Source organism: Phascolarctos cinereus, unplaced genomic scaffold (genome assembly GCF_003287225.1).
Source record: "Phascolarctos cinereus isolate Bilbo 61053 unplaced genomic scaffold, phaCin_HiC Scaffold_726;HRSCAF=1367, whole genome shotgun sequence".
In the NCBI taxonomy this organism is placed as follows: Eukaryota; Metazoa; Chordata; class Mammalia; order Diprotodontia; family Phascolarctidae; genus Phascolarctos; species Phascolarctos cinereus.
This window is the reverse complement of record NW_027556098.1, coordinates 117,784,943-117,807,917: the sequence shown is the minus strand read 5'-3', so window position 1 is coordinate 117,807,917 and position 22,975 is coordinate 117,784,943. Positions and strand designations below refer to the sequence as shown.

Here is a 22,975-nt window from a genome sequence, read left to right as displayed (position 1 = left end):
GACCTCATTGGATCATATGCTCACTCCTGATATAGCCACTGTTTTATCTAGCTGGTGTCCAGGGCTAAATCAGCCTACTGTTTTGGCCTAGTATTGGATTGGGGCAGTAATCGTGTGTCATTTGGAGCCATCTTGAGAAAGCTGAACTAAGGGGCAGCTAGATGGTGCAGTGGATAGAGCTCTGGCCTTGGAGTCATGAGGAGCTGAGTTCAAATTCGGCCTCAGTCACTTGACACTTGCTAGCTGTGTGACCTTGGGCAAGTCACTTAACCCTGATTGCCTCACCAAAAAGAAAAAAAAAAGCAGCTGAACTAGGCCCTAAAGGGAAGCATAGCTAACTTGTATTTGAAGCCTTGTTAGGACAGAATAGGGAAGACATTCTTCCCCAGACTCACTCCTACTTCTCATCTCTGGTCACAGGCGTATAGGATTTTGAGGGAGAAAGCACCATATAAATTATGCAATCCAACTTGCTCACATTATAAATGATAAATTAGGCCTCAGAGAAGTGACTTTCCAAAAGCCACACTGGTCAGAAACAAGGTCTTGTGATTCTCCTTACTGTAATCTATACTTTGCCAGTTCCCATCTCTAGTCTGTGTTAGTTAGGAAGCCCTAGTCTACTTGTCTCTCTGCTTTCTGGCTCCTGACTTACCATTCTTATTCACCTCATCCTCTCCTATTACTCCCCCTATTGGCCCTACTAGCACTTAATGTTCTTCCATGCCCACAGTAGGGTTTTAGCGACAAGAAACTGACAGGGGTGTACAGGCATTTCTGTAGAGCACTTGATTAATCCCATTCTGAATAACCTGTAAGTGTAAGGACCACCAAAGAACTATGAAGACATCTCTCCCCATTCCTTTACAGGAGTGAGGGAGGAGGGAGTGGAATACGACATAGTCAGATTTTATTTTTTGTTTTCTTCAGTTTTGCTTTTTTCCCTCTCTGCTTCCATTTAAAAGGATGGCTCTTTGGGAGGGGGGAGTGATACAAGAAATTTAAGTAATGTAAATCCAAAAGATATTAAAAAAATTTTTTTTGAAAAGAGTTTAACAGACCATCCGCCTACCCTTACAAGACCCAAATTCCACAAGTTCTTGTAAGGGTAGGAATGGTCTGCCAGGTCCTTTTTCTGTATTGTCCTCATTGTCCACATTTCAAACAAGCTTATTTTGCCATTAAGTTGCAGATTTGCCCAAGTGGTTCATTTATCCATGTTGTCCCCCATTCCCAACTACAGGCAAGAGTGCTGAACGTGCCTATTCTTGGTCTTAGGGTAAATCCCAACGTGGGGAACTGTGCCAGTGACAATGTGAGAGTACACGATGGTGACAGGTCTCTTACTAGAACAACCTGATTCCATACAATTACACTTTCTCAAAGCTATTCTGTGATGAAATGCATTTTAATCTTGATTGGAAACATGAGTCACATGAGCACTGCCCAGCTAGCTTAGGCCAGGTGGTCAGGGAATGGTACAACGGGGAGCAGTGGGGATCAGGGAAAACTTGTCTACATAGCCCTGAAGGAGGGCAGCAAGGACTTCATTTCTTCCGAGCAGCAGCAAAGGAGCCATAACACCTCTAAGGACACTTTTCATAGCAAATAACACTAGAAACAAAGGACCAACTGTGCTTCACGAACTGCAGAGGTTAGGAACTTCCCATCCAAACCAGATGCAATGATAATACATTTCAATAGGGTTTACTAGTGAATTGGGCCGGGCTCACATCAATCCCTCAGATATGACTTTGGAACAAAATGAGACACTCATAGGCCATTCAACAGTTAGCAAAAAGATTTATTTAGCCATGGCAGGGGGCATTCAATAAAGATGGAAGCCGAGAGCCCCTCTAGTTGGTTAGGCCGAACAAAGTTCTCGTGGCAATCCACCAGCCAAGCACCAGAGTTCCCAGGCTCCTTGTGGATGCTTTGTGCCCAGGTGATAAGGCAGTGACATCAAGTTCCCTGAGTCAACCATAGCCTGAAGAATGTCTCTATACCTTTTAAGGAAAAACTAGCTTTCCTGCTTGGAGGAAGGACTGAGCATTGCTCTTACCACAGCCAGCAAATTATTTTTATGGATTATAGAATATTGACTTTCCTCCTGATAAAGCCATATTTAAAAGGAAATGAATGCTTCATTAAAAGTGATTATAAAATGGGAGGGAAAAAGTGTCTCCCATCCCAGGGTCAAGAAAGAAAATCATGATGTCGTACTTTAATCCACTGCTACTAACAAGCAAAAAAAAAAACGTGACTCTTCAAAGTCCCTAAATGGTTTACATTTTCTGACCCAAGGATACCACTACTGGGCATATAATCCAAGGCCAAAGATAGAGGAAGGGGTCTCACAGACAGAAGACTGATAAGAATGAATGCAGAGTACATACAGCAAAAAGCACAATTTATATAATGATAATAATAGGAAGTAAAATAACAATGAAAGGCATTAAAACTCTGCTCAAAAAAATGACCACTCCTGACTCCAGAAGACTGAAAGATACCTCTTTTTCCTTAGTAGTGAGTGGTAGCTTGACATGTGAAATGGTTAAGTGCAGCCTGTTTTGCTCAACTGTAATTCTTTATGACAAGGGAGGTGAATGAGAAGTGTCCTTGAAGTTAAAAAAAAAAAGCATCAACAAAACATTAATGTCTTTTACAGGGGAATAAAGGGGAACCTCTTCTATAAAAATACACATATTCATGTGTAAAAGGGTTATAATGATAATCTAAGCCTTATGACTTGGCTCTTTTATTTATATTTAGGGAGATTAGGGAGATATATTAGGCTCTTATATTTACGTAGATAACTTCTCTTAATAAAAGGAAGGTGAAACAGATTCTGTGGCTGCCCTAGAACATGTCAGTCACAACAAAAACATGTTTTAGAAAGCATTTATTACTGTGGAGCATCCCAGAGTCATTAAACACTTAACTGCCTGGCAGCTTTCCTAGTCTTTGCAACTTTAATTTTGTGGTTTGGTCAAATGTGAGATCAAAGAATTTGAGTAGAAATGTTTTAAGAAATAAAAATGTGTTTTGAGAGACTCAAACACCAAGTCTAGTCAAGTAGGCTTCCCAGGCAACTTTTCTGTACATTTCAGCTGCTTCTAGATGATTGGAGGCAGTTAATATGCCACGGCCCACAATGATGACATCAGAACCTCGTTTGCCAATAGCTTCTTGTGGGCTGTTATACTGCTGGCCAAGATTATCCCCTGTGGGGGGAAAAAATAAGGATACTATTCATTCATCTTCTTATGACAAGAGCTAAAATGACCATTTGTGTGACAATATCTTTCACGTTAACGATTTCACAAAGACACCTATAGAAGCTTTAACTAAAATGCTAAAACCTAGTCTTAACCTTTTTGAATCCCATTCTTTTATACTATGCTGTACTATATACTTTGCCTGACTAAAAACAAAACAAAACCTCTTGGAAAAGGATGGTGGTGGAGAGAGAGAGAAATATATAGGTATTCACAGAAATTGACCCCATACTACACACTTTCCAGGTTTTATATAAGCCAGATTTGGGGATAAAGTGTACCTTATAGTTGGACTAATACAAACAACAAAGAACAAACCTCGTATATGCTATTACATATTACTTAACATTGTTAATAAGCAAGAATTAAGGGGCTTAGAGTCATCTAACATAAGCCCTTTGATTTTACAAATGAGGAAGAAGCTTAAAAAAAAAAGGGTAGAGACTTGCCTCAAGGAGAGAAGTCACAATGGTATTCACTACCTTTTCAAATAAATACACATGAATACATGCAAACACACAAAATGAGAATTTGTCAGTGTAGCCAGACCCTGGTTCACAATGACAGAATGAACTGTGCCCAATGGCACTGTGGGCATGTCAACAAAAGCTGATTCCACCACTTGGTCTGATCAGATGAAGCATCACGGCTAAAGAAATTTGCAGAGAAGTCTTTTAAAATGTCAATCACTTCGAGGCTTAAAAAAAAAAAAGCCATCAAATGCTAAGTATGTCCTTACCTAGGCAGGACACTCAACTAATCCTTCTGAGGTTCATTTTGCAATCGATGGGGGTGGGGCTGGCACACTAGTTACACTTTCTGTTTTACAATGAATTTGTATAAACTTATTCATGAATTTATTTAGATTTCCTATACAATATTCCTATATTTAGATTACCTATACAATCTCTCAGGGTAAAATTCCTTATCACTTGTTTACGGTGTAGTTATTAAGTAGTGCTATCATATTATTTTATCTGAAACCTCCTTTACACTTCTTGGAATTCACCCCTCCCCCAATAATTCTAATATTTGATGAAGAACACTCTCATTTACTCAACTCTGGTTTTGTGGGCTGTTGTGAATAAGCCCATTTGTACCCTTGAAATGTAAAAAAGACCTCCACTGGAAGATCCTCTGACTATGGCACAAACAGGCTGCAAGATATATCCCCCATGGAAGAAATATTCACACCCATGAGTATTAGAACCATCTAAAAAGTCTAAATATCTGACCTCCCAGACTGAAGAATACTCATCTTTTTTAAAAACGTGTGCTTCTACCCTCATTAAAATTTCCTTTCTGGACCTTTTTTTCTAGGCTGAAGCACTTGCGCTGTATAATTTTCTGAATCAAACAAACCTTAAAGTGTTTGTTCACATTTGTGCTTATGTATATAAAATGAGAATCCTTCACTCTCCATGTGTACTGAGTCCCACTGGTAGATATCCTGAGTGTTCATTTTAAATGGCTAGAGTGACCTGAGTATCCCAAACTGAAAGCACATTTGTCAATACCAATACCACTACCACCATTTCCCCCACTCTACTTCCTATCCCTTCCCTTCAACATATACAATCCTCAAACCCTTGAGGGAAAGGCAGGGATGTTAGGAGAAGCTTCTGAGCTAAGCCTTCCCATTATAAATTTCACAAGCATTTACTAATCTAAAATATTTCATTTCAAACTAGTTTAATACAGACCTAATAAACCAATCTCAAATTACCATGTGAATTATTGGATAAAAATGATAGTTCATTGGGCTAACAAGTGTAATAGAGACAACATGATCTATGACTGTATTTACCTCCAGCTTGTATTTGGATACCTGGAGTCAAGTGAACGAATTCTGGTTTCTGGCTCACTCTTGAACCAGAAATAAAACCGATTACAAACTCTGAATGTTCCTCAGCCATTTTCACCTGGTGGAATATAAAAGACAAAACATGTTTAACTATATAGGACATTTACTTACAGAACAATATACTTTCTGGCCTCAAACCTCATTACTTTAGAGATTTCATTTCGTACTGCAATTATGTAAATTATGGATGTGAAACACTTCATCTTAGGTCTGGGTCTACAGCAGGCCTGTACAACATAGGACCCTTGTGCTGCTTGTGGCCCACCAAAGGATTTTGGGCAGTCAGGCAAAAAACGTAGGATTGCCATTGCATACCCTCCTGTCTGTCACATGACCTCTGGCAAACAACCATCGTCAGTCTCTAGTCTAACCTGTCTACAGCCAGAAGAAGTTTAGCCTGTTTTAATTTTGGCCCCTACCTATTGCCAGGTTGTGCAGGTCTGGTTTACAGCCTTCTTTCACTTCAGTCCTAACTATGACTCTGTGAAACATGGCCTCAAAACCCTAAGAACTCTAACACCTGGCAGCAGTCACTTAAAATCTGGATTTTTTATTTTTATGTGTGTGTGTGTATGTGTGTGTGTGTGTGTGTGTGTGTGTGTTTATTTATTTATTTATTTTTATTGGTGTGACAGTGCATGCAAAGATTTATGATATAACTGAAGGATAGCCAACTAGAAAACCCAGAGCTACATGTAAACTAAGTTTCACATCTGACCCCTAAAAAAATTAAGTATTAATATGAATTTGCTAATTCTATGACTGAAAGTAATATTGTATTTTTTGAAAGATCTAAAATACTACAAGGTAGGAAAACTCTAAAAACAAAAAATGCTTTCCCAGAACTAACAGTGAAATCTGTACTGATTCTAATGAATCACATGGGAGAGAAACTCTGGACACATATTTGAAGGACTCTCCAAAGACTGGAACATTTACACTTGAAGGATGGATTAGGTATTTAAATAGAAATTTGATAACAATGTCAAACTATTCAATACACTGAATAAATTTAGTATTAAGATTTTGAAAAAAAAAATCACATCAATGGTAAAGTTTGGTTCTTTTTGACAGGTGGCCAGAATGGTAGCATTGACAACTGTTGGCTAACTTGATTCTCAGAGAAACTAGGCAAACTGTACATACATATTAAAGGACGTGTACAATAGTGTATTCTGTGCTTGGAGACAGGAAAGACTATGTTTGAATCATTCTCCATTTACTAACCATGTAACCAGAAGCAAGTAATTTAACCCCTATGAACCTTAATTTTCTCATCTGTGATGCAAGGACAATGACAGCACCTATCTCAGAGTTACTGTGAGGCTCAAATAAGATAATGTATTTAAAGTTCTTTAAAAACCTTTTAAAGTCCAACATAAATGTAAAAATAGTTATTACAGGTTCAGTAAATTCTGCCGCAGGCTTGGATTCTTAAAGTCTAGCCACTGGTCAGATTCTTATAATTAGGCGATAGCTTACTAATGTTCAGACTCCTTAAGAGTCCTACCAATATGACGGGTGTTCTAATAAACCTTGTCTTTGGCTAAAAGAAGGCTCGAGTCGAATTCCTTTGGGCAGGACCCGCGTTTTGTGATTTTGGAGTCCCAGGACCCTTGAGCCCCTAAACCACATTATTTTGGTGGCATGTATGGGGAAACTGCCTAACCCCAAGTTCTTCTCCAGCCAAGACTGGAAGGTATGTAAGACTCCTCTCCCTCCTTTCTTGCCCTGCAGTTAGGGTCACTCTCCAAGCATAAAGGCTTGGAGGTGCTTTTCTGGCAGACAGTTATGAGGCTGTTTCTCACTTGGCCTGATGCTCTCAGGTTCTCGGTCCACTGGGTCAGTTCAAGACCATGGACCTGGGTACACCTTCCGCAGCATAGAGAACAAGGACAGATGCCCTATCTGGAAGTGTATGCTCAATTCTGTTAACTCCCTTGGCACTAGGGAATTGGGGAAAACTGCAGTTGCTTTTTGGTTCCCTGAGGCTTACTTACTCCCTTCTCTGCACCTCTGAATCCTCCTTCATGAGGTTACAGGGAAATACCTTGGCAGATTCTGGAGGTTTTGTGATTGATCATTAAGGAGTTTTGAAACACCCGTAAAACCTGGTCACTCCCTTCCCTTGAGTCAAGAAGGTATCTGTTAACCCCTCTCATAGGAGAAAAGAGTTTCACCCTTTGCCCTTCACCTTTGATTTTGCCCTCCCCAACCTGGGAAAGGAAGGAGGGGGGGAAGGGAAGCAGCTACAGCATAGGCCCCCCCTGGCAATGGCCTTGGGCTCTAGGGCAACCTTTGCCTGGAAGCATCACCCAGGTTCAGCACATCTTACTCAAGGTAATGAAGCTAGCCTCCAAACTAGGGGAAGCACACTCTTTTAAATTTGTAGTTTTAACTGTTAATGATGAGATGCTGATTCTCTGTGTAAAGTAATTTGGAAATAAATTTAACAAAACTTGAGTCACCTGATTGGTAATGGGTTTGTTTCAAGTGTCAAATTGGTGAACTTGTTGTATAGTTATGTCATGCAATTTTTCATAATTTGGTTACTGCTAAAATAATTTGGCTATTGTTGGTTATTGTTTTAATGTGTAAACTTGCCAAAAAGCCTGTTTGGGTTTTGTCTTTCTAAGAATTTGCAATTATATAGAAATCACCAACAACTGGCTTTTTACACCAGGACAAATTTAAATTTGAGATGTAAATCCTGGAAAAGTTTTTTTCCTAAGCTGTGATTAGTGAAACTTGCTGTTTGAGGTAAAAGCTCCTAGGATTTTATTGTTGTCTGATGGGTCATAATCCACTGATAATCAATAATCCACCAGCTGAGCGAAATGCCACAAGCTACTCAGAGAATGTGATACTGGTGGGAAGTCAGCATTGAGAAAAGCTGAGAGGACAATTTTAGCCTCAGTCTAAGATGGGATCCTCCTGGCTCAATTCCCCCATTATGTTCCTGTGAAAAGGAATGTTATCCATCTGGGTATTCCTAAGTCTGGTTATGAGGTGGATTTGATAATTGCATGGTTGGAACACGGAGCTTTCCAAACAGAGCTAAGGATATTTTATTCTGTCATTTGGGTCCTGCAGTCTTTTCTGTCAGATTTGTGTCTTCCAGACTACAGGCCATTCGCCTACAGTTGGTAGCAAACAGCAGGTACTAACAAATGTCTATTGTTCCCTGGATGCAGCTTGCGCTCAGTTCCAGTCAACCTCCTCTTTGGGACCCCCTTGAGGCAGGACAGCTCTACACCCCTTGCCAGCAGGAAGCAGTTTCAGAAGATGAGACCTTTGCCCAACCAAAAGAATTTGGGTCCCATTTGTTTGAGGGGAGAATGATGAGGATGGGATCTAGATCCCAAAAAGGAAAAACCCTGGACTTTCCCACATGGCTAAATCTCTGGTGTTCTCTTGAGGCTATAATTCCATACCTCCCTATTGCCCCAGGCCACTTCTCACCCTTAATCCTATCTAGGCTCCTTTCTTCCTTGGCCACCCCTGGAGTTCTATTACCTCACAGACTACTTGGCCACTCCTAGATCCTCCCATAGTCTTTCTGTATATAAGGTCCATCCTGTCTCTATTAAGATGCTCAGATTCTTATAATCTAGCCAATAGTTTACTAATATTCAGACTCCTTAAGAGTCTGTCCAATATGTTCTAATAAATCTTGTTTTTGGCTGAAAGGAATAAAAAAAAATTCTGCCCCAATTTCTAGGGCTTCAGGGATACTTCTGAAGAATTGTTTAGCATATAAATAGGACAAGACAAAAAGAGAAGTGATCATCAGGAGTCTCTAGTGACAACAGCAATAACTTCTATTTATATAGTATTTTAAAATTTGCAAAATCCTTTACACCCATCTCATTTGAGCCTCACAGAATCTCCGTGAAGTATTTTACTTCAGATATCATCTCTATTTTACAGATGAGGAAAGAGATTTAGTGGTTAAGTGACTTCCAATGTGGTCCCAGAACTCCAAGAGGTAGAGGCAGCCTCTACACCCAGACTTTCCTGACTCCAAGTCCAGGACTTTCTTTCCACTATGTCATGCTGTCTCCTGATTTTACCCATTATGCAATCCTGGGCAAGTCATCCAAAACTGGATGTAATAAGTAATTACACGAGTCCATAAAGAACCTAAAAAGTGTTCCTAAGATTTGGTCTGTGTGCAGATGTTAGGGCAAACCTTGTTTTGTTTCCTCTCTCCCACCCATCCCCAGTAGTCTGAAAAGCTCTCACTTACAGCTGCTTTTGTGTAGTCACCCGTGGCCAAAGTTCCAGAGGAGCTCATTTCTGCAATCAGGAGGCAGCCTCGGTGCATTGGCATCCCCACTTCACTCAGGCCTTTCACAACTCCTGAGCCTGGCACCACATGGGCATTTACTATATCTGCCCAGGAAGCTATTTTGAAAACACCACCTAAAAGAAAGTGATAGGATTACTCTCAACTGAAACTTGTTCAAGCAAGAGACAACTACAGAAATGTGAAATTTTGTAATAACACTTCAGTATCTACATACTCCTGAGAGCTTTCAGCTGTTGTAAATTTAATTGCACCCAGGTCTCCACATTAAAGGTGTCACTGAAAAGCTAAGACTTCCACCAGGGTAACTGGCTTAAAGACCATAAAAAGTGAGGCTCAGTTTTGCAACTGTTTTTCATTAATATGGACTGAACTTTGATCTTCCTTATATGCTGAACCTTACAATGTCAACAATGTTATTTTTTTTTCTGCAGTAGAAATAAGTTGAAAATAAATGCAGACATGTAAGACCCTCAAGTAAAATCATAAACGTAGCTTAAGGCATGCAAAAGGGGGTTTTAGGAGATTGGAAGAACTGTTTCCAATAAATGCTACACCAGCTTTTGAAGCTGATGAAGAGAATCCAACGAGGTTTAGGATGTAGTATTGTTTGTCATTACTTTTAAAGCCTTCAGACACCAATCATCTAAAATGTCACTGAAAAGAATAAATTGTTATTTTTTTTGTATGTCAAAACTTTACCACTACCTCTTAAGCTTGACAACTATCTTAAAAGATTTGGTCCTTCCAAGCCTCGGCTCTTATCTCAATGAGAGCTTCCACACAATTCCCAAAGCTTCATATTCTCTCCAATTGTCTTCCCACTTCCTACCTCACACTCCCCAAAGTTAGGAAAATGCTCTAGTCATTAAATGTTTTTTAAAAGATTGAAAACATATTTAGAAAGCAGAGTCATAAATCTGTGGAGGGGGTCAGGTGGGTTCTATTTTAAAGATGAGCAGTGTATGGGGACACCACTTTCTCAACTGAAAACAAGCAGGACATTTCTGTTAATACTAATATTAGCTAAGTGTTTTACAAATATTACCTCATTTGATCCTTGCAAAACCAGGTGTTATTATTGTCCCCATTTTATAACAGAAGAAACTGAGGCAGATAGGTTAAGTGACTTGCCCAGGGTCACATTAGTCAGCTAGTTAGCATCTAAAGACATATTTGACCTCTACTGTTCCTGACTCTCCCGAAGCCCGAGGCCCACTGGGTAACGCGCTATCCACTGGACCACCTACCTGCCTCTAACCAAACAGAACTGCTTAAGTCACATTTTTAAAAAGTCAACTTTTAAAAAGGGAGAGGGGATAGAAGGGAGGGAAAAAGTAGTGAGGGTAAAGGGGAAGAAAAGGGAGGGAGCTAATAGAAGGGTGGGACTGAGGGAGTTGGTGGTCAAAAGCAAAATATTAGTGAGGAGGGAAAATGAGAAAGAAAAGAAAAGCATAAATGGGGGAAAAAGGATGGCGAGAAAGACACAGATAGTAATCATAACTGTGAATGTGATATGTGAATGTAATGGAATACTATTGTGCTATAAAAAATGATAAACACGCTGACTTCAGAAAAACCTGGAAAGACTTTTATGGTTTCATGCTGAGTGAAGTGAGCAGAACCAGGAGAATGTTGCACACAGTAACAGCCATGTTGTGCAATGACTAATATTTATAGACTTTAACCCTTCTCAGCAATACAAGGATCTAAGACATCTCCAAAAGCCTCGTGATAGAAAATACTATCCACATCCAAGGAAAGAATTGTAGAGTTTGAATGCAGATCGAAGCATGCTATTTGCTATTTTTTTTCTTCTGTTGTGTTTTGTTTCCTCTTTCTGGTGGTTCCTCCTATTAGTTCTAATTCTTACTTACTACATCACTAATGTGAAAATATGCTTAAATAGGAATGTATATCTATCTATCTATCTATCTATCTATCTATCTATCTAGAGAGAGCCTATATCAGATTGTGCGCCATCTTGGGGAGGGAGGGTAGGGGGAGAAAAATTTAAAGCTCAAAAGCTTATGAAAGTGATTGTTGATATATCAAAATAAATTAATAATAATAATAATGAAAAGGTCAACTTTTAACTTGGCATTTTATGGTAAACACAACAATTCCAGAGACACGGAAAACTACTTCAGTATAAAAACTGCTCTCCTGAAAAATCCAAAAAAGAATACCACAAGTGTGTCTCTTTTGGAATTCAATTCTCACCCAGGAGGAAAAGCCAGAAATTCCATTCAAAACAATTACAGGTATAAATTATTATAGGTATAACTTGAGGTATAAAATATTTGGTAGACATCTATTAAGACACACCTGGGAACTATATAAAGCCAATGACACACTCTTTGCAGAAATGTCGACAGACCAAAATAACTGGAGAAATATTAACTGCTCAAGGGTTGGCTGAGGCAATATAATAAAAATGACAACACTACCTAAATTAATCAACTTATTCAGTACTACACCAATCAAACTACCCAAAAGATTACTTTATAAAGCTGGAAAAAATAATAACAAAATTTATTGGGAAGAACAAGAGACCAAGAATCTTAAGAGTAATAATGAAAAAAGTGTGAAGGCAGTCAGAAGGGGAGGGTGAGGTCCAAAAGCAGTTTGACAGAAATCATATCTAGATCGATACCTCGCACCATACAACCAAGAAAAACTCTGGATACACGATTTAGACATAAAAGGTGGCAATCATAAGCAAATTAGAGAAGAAATTACCTTGCAGATGTCTGGATGCAGAAAGAATTTAAAACCAAACAAGAGACACAGGATCACACAAGATAAAATGGATGCTTTTGATTAAATAAAATTCAAGTTTTTACACAAATGTAATGCAGTTAAAATTAAAGAAGGAAACAGCTAACTGGGAAAAAAAAATCTTTGCATCAAGTTTCCCTGACAAAGGTCTCATATCCAATATATAAGGAAATTATTCAAATTTATAAGACGAACCTATTTCCCAATAGATAAATGGTCAAAGAATTTGAATAGGCAGTTTTCAAAAATAAAAAAAAGGAATCCAAGCTATCAAAGCACCACATTAAAAAAAAGCTCTAGCTCACTAATAACTCATGAAACATAAAGTATCTAACCATTCTGGAAGGCAATTTGGAACATGGCTTAAAAAAAAGTTCCTAAATTGAGAATGCTTTTTTAACCTAACTATACCACAAGTAAGCATGTATGCAGGTATGTATGTGTGTGTACCAAAAAAATCATAAAAAGAGAAAAAAGATCCACATGCATCTTCCAGTAGCCAAAAACTATAAGCTAAGAGGATGTCTGGAACTGGGGAAGAACTAAACAATTTTGTAGCAAATGAATGAAAAAATGGAATAATTTCAGGGGAAACTTGAAAGATATTTATGGACTGATAAGAGTGAAGTGAAAAGAACTAGGAGAACAAGTTATACAAAGACCACAACATTGTAAAGAAAAACAACTTGGAAAAACCTTAAAACTCTGATCAATCTAATGATTAATCCCGAGCATGCCACTCCCCTCCTGCCAGAGAGGTGATGGACTTAAAATGCTGAAAGAGACACAGTTTTGGACATGGCCAATGTTTTCTTTTTAAAAAAATTGTTCACTAGGGGAAAGGGAGCAGCAGGAAAGAGAATAAATGTTTATAAATTTTTTAAAAGGAATAAAATTCTTACCTTCATATTGTTTTTTCACTGTGTTTCCTATATCAGCAAATTTTCGGTCTTCAAATATTAAGAACTCATGGACTTCTGCTAGAGCTTTCAACTCCTCCATGACCTCCAGACTGAAGTCATTCAGAATATCTACATGGGTCTTGAGCATACAGATTCGGGGACCAAGAGTAGCTGCCAGCTGCAACAGCTCTTTGGCCTCAGTAACGTCAGCAGAAAGACACAAGTTGGTCTGCTTCTTTTCCATAAGCCTGAGAAGTTTTGATGCAACAGGATGGGTCCCAGGGAGCTGGGCACGCATGCCAAAGCTAAGTTCTTTGGGAGTTTTCTTTGCAGTTACAGTACCATTCTGCTCACCAACTACAAAGACGTTGTCTTGAATAAACTTCTTCACTTTCCCAACCATCTCAGCATCAATCTTTTTTTGCTGTTCAAGAATCTCCAGGATCTTTGACAAGGTACACACAGAATGTAAGCGAATACCCCGCTCCTGCAACTTGGCTTTGCCTCCCTGCTCTCTGTCAAGCAGCACGATGGCATCTGTGACTTTCAAACCTTCCCTCTGAAGGACCTCAACAGTTTCCCAAACGCTAGAACCACTGGTCACCACATCCTCAATCACCAAACAGGTTTCTCCTGGATTAACAGCTCCTTCTACGAGACGTTTAGTACCTAGAAAAGAAAAAAAGACTCTCTTGGCTTTGATTAAAAATACAGACTATGGCTTGCCAGCTCCAAAAAAGCTCTACCTTGTTTTGTTCATAATAAATACACCTTAGTGAAGGCTATTTCTGAACTATTTTATTTTCATTTAATAGGAAATGGTGACTTAACACTTTTGTTGAATTTCTCTGCCTCCCTCCTTTCCCCCCATTTCATTGTTAAGAGTGGAATGTCAGCAGGATGCATTCTTTTCTTTCTCCATTCTTCCCATCTTCATGAATTAGCTTTAACTACCCAGCAAGATCATCCCAAACACTCTGCTTTGGAGCACGTGTCTACAGGTTCTTTTCAGCTCATTTGACATCTATTACTATAGATACTTAATTATAAAGATGTGATTCAAGTGATACAATCCAGGAAATTATGGGTAAATGTTAAATAACAAGTCCTTGTCTCATTATCAGGAGTAATTGTCTTATCATTAGAGATGTAACAATACTAATATTTATGTAGCTCTCATCTCTTGTTAAAAACTTAAGGTATACAGTGACAATAATATCATCCTCAGTTTGCAGAATAATAAAAACCTGAGGCTCGGAGAGATTCATTTACTGGTGACACTAGATGGAATGGACACTCTTAGGTCAGTACTTGATAGGCTGACCATAATTCCAGATTCCTAAACACTGAGGCTTATGGGTCTGAAAAGAGAATTCTTTATAATTCCATGTGGAGCTTATGTTGCTTTCCAAGATTATTTGCTAATAGCTAAACAAAAAAGAACCGTAGACCATACTGCTATATTGATCCTCATCAGGTGATGACAGAAGACATTTTCCATTCTTAAATCCCAGAACAAATTTAGCTAGAATGAAGGAAAGCCTAGTGAAAACTTGATGGGTTGATAGGTTTTGTACGAGACACTTTCCTTCTTTCTTCAAGCCATTCAAAGCATTTATTTTCTTCTGCTAATTCACTACAATGTCATCACAAAATCTTATAGAATAGTAATATAATTTGCAGCAATGCATTCAAAATAAATTGCAATGTAAGAAAATGATTTGTATGTCCCATGGAGTAATGTAACTTGGCCCAAAACAAAGAACATCAGTGTAATTCATTCTGACAAACACTTATTAAGCACCTATTAGGTGCTAAGTATAGTACTCCCAACTGAGAAAACAATTAGTATGAATTAACCCAAGCTTGAAATGTTATGTTCCTGCATAAAATAATAATTGTAATGCACTCAGCGTAGTGCCTGGCTATTGTGATGATGCTAATTTTTACCATAATCTTTTGCCTCCTTCCTTCGAATGAGCATCGGAATTTGGTTGGTTGAGCAGATGACTGTTGCCAAAGGCAAAGCTGTATAGGGCACGCCACACACGCTGTCAAAACTGATCCCTGCATTTTTAGCAGTTTCAAACAAGATATCTGCAACCTGGAAGAAAACACACACTAGATAATCATGATTACATCATTATGATATGTTCAAGTCTATGTCATCACATCTATACCTTTCATGATTTTACAGATCTCAAGCTCATCTCTTTTAGCTTTTGTCTCTGTAGACTGAAGAATCTCAATTTCTATAGGGTTTATAACGGCCTTTGTTCAGCTAAGACAGGAATAAAATAATTTGAGAGCTGGAATAGACCTGAGACTTCATTTAGTCCAATGCATTCATTCTATTTATATTAAATGACTTGCCCAAGGTCACACAGCTACTAAGTAGTAGAATGAAAAACAGAATTCTTAATTCCTGATACAGGGGACTTGCCTGTGCAAAGACATGCTGCATGGAAGGAGTGGCACCAAAGCCAGTGTGACTGGTTCACTGAATGTAATGTGAGAAATGTAGTTAATAACTAATTATTGTATTGGGAACAAGGTTTTTCCCCTTTTCTACTTCCTCATCCAGAAACCAACCAGTGTGGGAAATCTCTCTTAAAGATTTACCCAGGCTAAGATCTAAGCAAACAGTAAAAGAAATTCTAAGTCTGGGCTAATGGGTATATTCGTGCTCATAGTGTTTGCTCAGACAGGTCTGGGGAAAATGTTGATTCTCCCTTTCTTTCAAGACAGGTGATATGGAAATTGATGTCTCTTTGATCAAGATTTGGTGACCTAAGTCATTTACCCCAAGTTAGCCCACCTCCCATTTTGTTATTCAATAAAAGTTGTTTGGCACCCCTGGGAATACCTACTCTTCAAAACGCATATAAACTGTGAGCCTATCAACATAAAGGGTCTTTGGTCTAAGACAGACAATCAAATAACCATTCTTTTTAATTAATAATGTGCTGGCCTTATTAATAAATTACCCAGAAACCATGTCTCTCAAAATTATTCTAACCACCACAGTGTGAAGGTATGGTAATATATAAGAAGCCTGGAAAGGTAATTCACAAAGGGGGCACACAATAAAGATTTGATTTTTACTCTGTTTGGCTTCCTTTCTTAACGATGATGTTTGGATTTTTTTGTTTTTGGCAAGGAAGTACGATGGGCTAAATACAATCTTTGGGGAAGTCTTCAGTAACCCCTGGAACCCTAAGTCCTAACAATGAAAAACATCATCCTATAGCAGAGAGTGAATTGTTTCTACATGAGAGAGTTCCATATCCACCATTTCTAACCTATCTGATAATTTTTCTACCTCATCTTGCAGCCTCATGAGTTCTTATTTTTAGAGAGGATAAAGTATATTAAATGTTTTATAAATGATACATTACTAAACCTGCAATAATTATTCTTCACCCTTGATACTTTCATTGACTAGAAGTGTTTATTGTCATATGCAAATTTCAACTCTGGATTATAGTCCAGTAATTCCCCCCTATACTTTATAAAGATGTTAAATAAGACCAGTCTTAAGACATATGAAAACCTTGGGTTGGATGCGGGGGGGGGGGCGCGGAAGAGGAGGAAATGGAAGATTTTTCTTTATCCACTCTCTCAAGGACTTCTGCTAAACCTACCCCAAACTTTTATAATAAGAAGTTTAAGATCAAGGTAAGTTTCCAGTTGGAAGGGCACTTTAGGAGTCATCTAGTCCAACTCCTTCATTGTTCAAATAAGGAAACAATCTTGGAGAGGTTAAATAACTTGCCAAAGGACAAACAGCAAAATATACTGCTTACAACTGAACCATTAATGCAACCTGGGTCACCTGATCCTAATCCTGATTCTAAAAATTAGCAAAGTATCACTTCATCAATCTGACCTGCTGGAATGAATTTCCACACAAGAAATGCTCCACACCAATAAAATCATGCATCCTGACTCCACCAAAGCCAAAGTTAGAGTTCTGAATCAAAGGGCAGTTTGAAGAATGTAGAAAGGACTACTGTTCTGCCATACCTGTTTGTAGAACTAAACCTGCATGTACAAACCTCTAAATTGTAAAATTAAAGAATACAATTATACTGCACTGTCTTCTGCACATGAGAACAACCAAGTTCAAAGACACTCAATTAAGAGCTCCTTTTCTAATTGTAATGATAAATTCACTTGAATATATCCAGTTTCCTTGCTTGTCACCTTTATGACTTAAAAATATGCATTTTCAACATAGCTTGCCTAAGAAAAAATAAAAGGTATAGATTTCCCGCCCCCCAAATGAAGCTAGGCAAGAATGTGAGCTTTGCCCCCGTAATAGCAGGCACAAACTCATAGTTAATTAACTACAGAGCAAATAACTAGAACCCAGGCCTCTTGATTCCCAATTCAGAACTCCCCTCTCTACACAATGCCCAGGAAAGGGCACTGCTGCTTAGGACAATGCAATTTCTACCCTCTTGAACCCTAAATATTTATTAATAACAGAGTGATTAGGGGCAGCTAGGTGGCTCAGTGGATAGAGCACTGGTCCTGAAGTCAGGAGGACCTGAGTTCAAATCCAGCCTCTCATCAAACACTGGTACTTACTAGCTGTGTGACCCTGTGCAAGTCACTTAACCCCAATTGCCTAAAAAGGGAAAAAACCAAAACCAAAACCAATAATAGAGTGATTAATAACAGGCAGCTACATTAGGCTAGAGCAGCTGGACCTGGAGTCAGGAAGACCTGGGCTCAGTCCTTTAACCAGCTTCCTAACTCTGGGCAAGTCATAACAAAATGGGGATTCTAATAGTACCTACCTTCCAGGTTGTGAGGATCAAACCAGATAGTAACAAGAACAATAGCTACCACTTATATAGAGTTGATTATGTGCCAGGCATTCTGGTAAGCGCTTTACAGTTATTATCTTATTTGATCCTCACAACAACCCCGAGAGATAAGTGCTATTATTATTTTATATATTATAATATTTGTAAATGCACTGTACACCTAATGTTAGCTATTATTATTATTATTATTATTGCCAAGTTGACATATAAATGTTTACATATCCCTAAGGGAAGCATAGAAGCAGCCAGATGGCTCAGTGGATAAAGCTGGGCCTGGAGTCAGACACACCTGAGTTCAAATCAGCCCTCATACATTTGATAACTGTGTGACCTTGGGCAAGACACTTAACTTCTCTTTACCTTAATCCACTGGGGAAGGAAATGGAAAGACACTCCAGGATCTTTGCCAGGAAAACCCAACGGACAGTATGGTCCACGGGGTCACGACAGGTAGGACACGACTGGACAACGAGGGCAGCATGAGGTATCACAGGCCACCACTACAGCGATCCCCAACAGCACGTGGCAAGCGCGTCACGAGAGGCAGCTTAGGACCCAGGGACAAGTGGGTTCAAGTCCGGCGTCCGTGACCCCGACAACTCATCTAACCTCACAGAACAAGAATCCTCCCTACTCAGTCGATTGCGAAACGGACACCGATCTACACAGGAAGAAGGGATTTTCCTCCCGGGGAACTTTTGAAATCCGAGATAGGAGAGGAAAAATAAAAGTGCAAAACCACGTGCCTGGGGAGGTGGCGGGGGGGGAGGGGAAGAGGTCAAAGGGTGCCCTGTGGGCACCGAGCGACACCCGCCAGGCCCGGCCTTCCGCTTCCCACCTCTTTGAGGAGCCGCGGTCTGGAGATGATGCCACGCAGGTCCACGTAGACTGGGGACGAGAGCCCGCTCTTGAGCACGAAGTTTCCGAATCTGAACGCCTGCGCTTCATACAGCGCCATCACCAAGGGCGTCAGCAACTGCACCGACGATACCGCCATGACCCCAAAGCCTCGCTTTCAGCCGCCAGACTGCGCGAGCGCAGCGAGTTCCGAAACGTCTGCCGCTGAGGCCCGGCCCCGCCCCGCCCCGCCCCGCCCCGCCCCCCGCCCCGCAGCCGCCTTGGTGCGCAGGCGCGGCTGGCCAGGAGGGCGTGTCCTGAGAGAGTCCCGGGAGCTCGCGCTTTCCTGTTGGCGCGCTTTGCGAGCGCTCGGGCTGGCTGGCAGCGGGCGCTTTGGAGCTTCATTTTCACTTTCCGTTCATCTTTGCCTTTGCGCAAGACACGGGCCTTTAGGCCTGGAATTCTCTCCTTCCTGTTTAAAACCCTTCAGTACTTAAAAGTATCTGCTCTAGGGAGAAAATAAATCATTTCCAGGTTAAAAAAAAAGCATCTCCAGAAAACAAACAAAACCAAAATATCTCCTCCAGCAAAAAAAAAAGTATCTCCTCCAAGGGGGAGAGAGGGTCTTTTTTTGGGGGGGAGGGGAGCTCCTCCAAAAAAAAAGGTGTCTTCCAGAAAGCTGTCTTTCTGTATTTCTCCAACTATTAGTGACTCTTCCCCAAAATTCCTTTGCATTTCTTTCTATAGGAACGGAGATAAAAGTGACTTGTACAATATTACACCTAAGAGGTCAGGTGGGATTTCAACCAGTCCTGTACTTCCTGCCTTCTTCCCACTTCAAAAGAATATAAGCCCCTTGAAGGCAAGGACTGTTTCATTTTTTTCTTTATATGCAGCACCTGTGCCAGGCAAATAGTTGGTGCTTAATAAATGCTTATAGCTAGCTAATAAGCTTTATTTAGTATTTCATTTTTTCCCCAGTTCCATGTAAAAACGATTTTTAACATTCGTTTTTAAAACTCTGAGTTCCAAATTCTCTCCCTCCTTCCCCATCCCACCTTATTGAGAAACAAGCAGTTAGAGCACCGGCTTTGAAATTGAGATATTTAGATCTGAGGTTTTTTTCTGGCCTAGAATGCTTATCCACTGAGACTAAAAGTAGTGACTTGCTTGGGCTCTTCCCCCAAACCCCTCCAAATACCTGTAAAAAATGTCTCTAAACAAATCCCAGAGCAGCAGAACCCACAAAAAGACAGAGTGAAACAAATTTCCGGTCCAAGACAACATGGATGGTTGATCAGACTACTGCCCTCCCTGCTTTTAAAGTCCCATCTAAAATCCCACTTTCTATAGGAAACATTTCCCAACCCCTCTTAACTCCAGTGTTTTGTCTCCATCAGTTACTTCCTATTTACCCTGTACATAGCTGGTGTTTTTGTTTGCATATTATCTCCCTCAGACTGAGAGCTCCTTGAGGAGCTCTTCTGCCTCTTTTTTCTATCCTCAGCACTTATCACAGTGCCTGGCACTTATTAAATGTGTGTTGAACTAAATTGAATTAATGACTTTTTTCCAAATCACCTTCCTTGGGCTTCAGTTTTCAAATTGGCACTCATTTGGAATCAAATGTAATCCAAGTGCCACGTTAGTGTGGGACTCTCTCCTCATTGGTAAAGATCAGCAGGGGTGGACTTGGAGAGGAGAGAGTGGAAAGATTCAATCTCTTGACTTTCTTCAGGTCCATTCAGTGTCTGTGGGCTCTTGAGTTGCTTGGGGCTCTCTAGTAGCTTCAGGAGAGAAGATGGACGGCGACAACCCTACTTGAGTTTGCTGAAGAGAGAATAAGATTCTGGGAAGAAGCCAGTATGAGAAGCCTGCAGTCTCCGTCCCTAACTTCATCTTGCTACACTAGAGACTTCAGGGCATTTCCCCTTTGGGTGAGCTCTAGGATTCCTTTGGTTGAGCAGTTACCTTGCTCCCAGTGGGAAAACTCCTTCACTCTGTACTCTCTGGTATATATTCTCCTGTGTATACTTTTTCTGATTTCTGTTTTGCTATTGACTTGGACAAATTAATTTCTTTGCTACTTATTATGTGTTCATTGTTGAACTGGTATGTAGTGGGAAGAGAGTTAAGCCTTGGATATAGAGCTTGGGAGAGTCCTCATTTCCTTATTATGGAACATCTGTCGGAAGTTTAGTTTGAGCCTGAAAATCACATCCTCCAGACTGAGAGTATTTAAAGGAGCAGATAGATAGAGTTCTAGCCTGGTACTACCCCTTTCCTCTCCCCCACCACATTCCCCCAGGAGCAGAGTGGTGGTCTCTGCCCTCCTGCTTCCCCTCCTGGAAGGAAATAAAAGTCTCCCTTGGAAAAGGGTGGCTAAAGAAGAGGCTAGAGGCATCTATACTGCTTCCTTTCAAGCCATACATTGAAGTATGCCATGGTACACGTGGAGGACAGTCTCAAGATGTCTACTCTGCTTCTCTTTGATCCATACAAAGACACCTTGATGTTATATGTGGGATAGCTTTGTTTTACTAAGGTCTGGAGGGGTGATGATGATTATAAAAACTCACATTTAAATATCGCTTTACTTTTACAATGTAGTTTCCTCACAATAGCCTGGTGAGATAAGTAGTGGTTTTTGCAGAAAGGGAAACTGTTGCTCAGGGATGTTAAGTGGCTTTCCCAAAAGTCACATGGATAATGAGTATCAGAGTCAGGATTTAAACCCAGGTTTTCTAAATGCAGTTCTAATTCCAAAGCCCATCATTCCATGAATGAATGAAAAAGTTCTTATTGAAGCATTTGCTATGTGCCAAGCACTGTGCTAAGTGCTGGGTTTACAAACAGAAAAATGGAAATAGTCCTTGCTTTCCAGGAACTCACTCTAACTGGGGGAGATAGCTCGTAAAAGAAGATTCATCTCAAAGCCTCTGGAAATGGCCCAGAAGTCATATGCCCTTATAAGGAGGATGAGTGATAAGACATAGGGATCCTTAGGTTAAGTCATTCAGTCAGATAATAGTGTGAGGATGGGGGCATCGGGAAGTCCTCCATCTTACTGGATGCAATAGAGTTGGTGACTCCTATCTCCCCCAGGACTTAGTGTTGTTGGGTGTGGAGGCAGGTCATTGAAATTAATTTAATTGTGTACCCCTAAGCCTTTTCTTCACATTTCTCCTGTCCATGTCCTCTCGTGCTGTTCTTATAAGCCAAGTAAAAATTAAACACACCTGCTTCATCAAAGCAAATATGTATATATGTGTGTATATATATATATATATATATATATATATTTTGTGTGTGCAGAAGGTTGGGAGATGATGTTATTGGGACTAAATTTGTATTTATTTATTCTTGGAGACAAGGAGTCACTTCCAAATTATGATTATGTACACTCAGTGTAGCTCCTTATCTGCAGGAGAGCTGATGGAAAGCATAATTTTCACCTGGAATGAGGCACTGAAGGATCATGGGAGGTATAAAGGGTGTGTGGGTGGGGTTGGGGGCAGTCAATAGCCAAATGTGAGGACACTTCTACCCAGAACTGAACATAATCATGTGCAATAAAGTCCTTTTGATCTGTCTTTTAGGGCAGAATTTTGTGGTTTCTGTGACTGGCCTGCTACTGGGACCTGGTGATTTTATTTGTTCCCTCTTCACTTCCTCCCAAATCCTGCCTCAAAGCTACCAGTGACCCTATGCCCAGTGTTCTGTCCACTATCTCATGTTGCCTCCATTTGATAAGGATGTAACTTTCCTACCAGGACAGAGTCTTTTATAGTTATAGCATCCATGTTGTCTCTCTGGATAGAATGTAAGCTCCTTCAGGGCAGGGATGATTTCATTTTTGTCTTTGTATTGCTGGTACCTAAGAGGCACTTAAGAAATACTTGCTTATTGATTTTGCCAACCTCCAAGAGCCAATGTTCCCTACTGAATGAATGAAAGAGTATATATATTAAGTAACTTTCTCTAATATATATGTATACATAGATGCAGTTATACGTGAGTGGTATCTGGGGAGGTATGTTTGGGACAGGGAAAACTCACTGCCTCCATGTTTGGGTGAAAGTAGGATTCCTTGCTTTAAACAAATATTTTCAATCAGGGAAAAAAAAAAACCAAACAACCAGCCACGAAACAGAAGAAAACCAGAAACA

At 39.9% G+C, this 22,975-nt stretch overlaps 1 protein-coding gene across 1 annotated transcript; it reads right to left on the bottom strand.

Annotated features, from left to right (window-relative positions):
* Positions 1-1,783: 1,783 nt before the first annotated feature.
* UMPS (uridine monophosphate synthetase) lies at positions 1,784-19,040 on the bottom strand. Its single transcript, XM_020985995.2, has 6 exons — positions 18,808-19,040; positions 15,085-15,238; positions 13,135-13,803; positions 9,392-9,567; positions 5,086-5,200; positions 1,784-3,224 (listed from the first exon to the last, which is right to left on the bottom strand). The coding sequence occupies exons 1-6, from the start codon at positions 18,964-18,966 to the stop codon at positions 3,055-3,057; spliced, it is 1,443 nt and encodes a 480-aa protein (XP_020841654.1). The 5' UTR covers positions 18,967-19,040; the 3' UTR covers positions 1,784-3,054.
* Between the last annotated feature and the right edge of the window lie 3,935 nt (positions 19,041-22,975).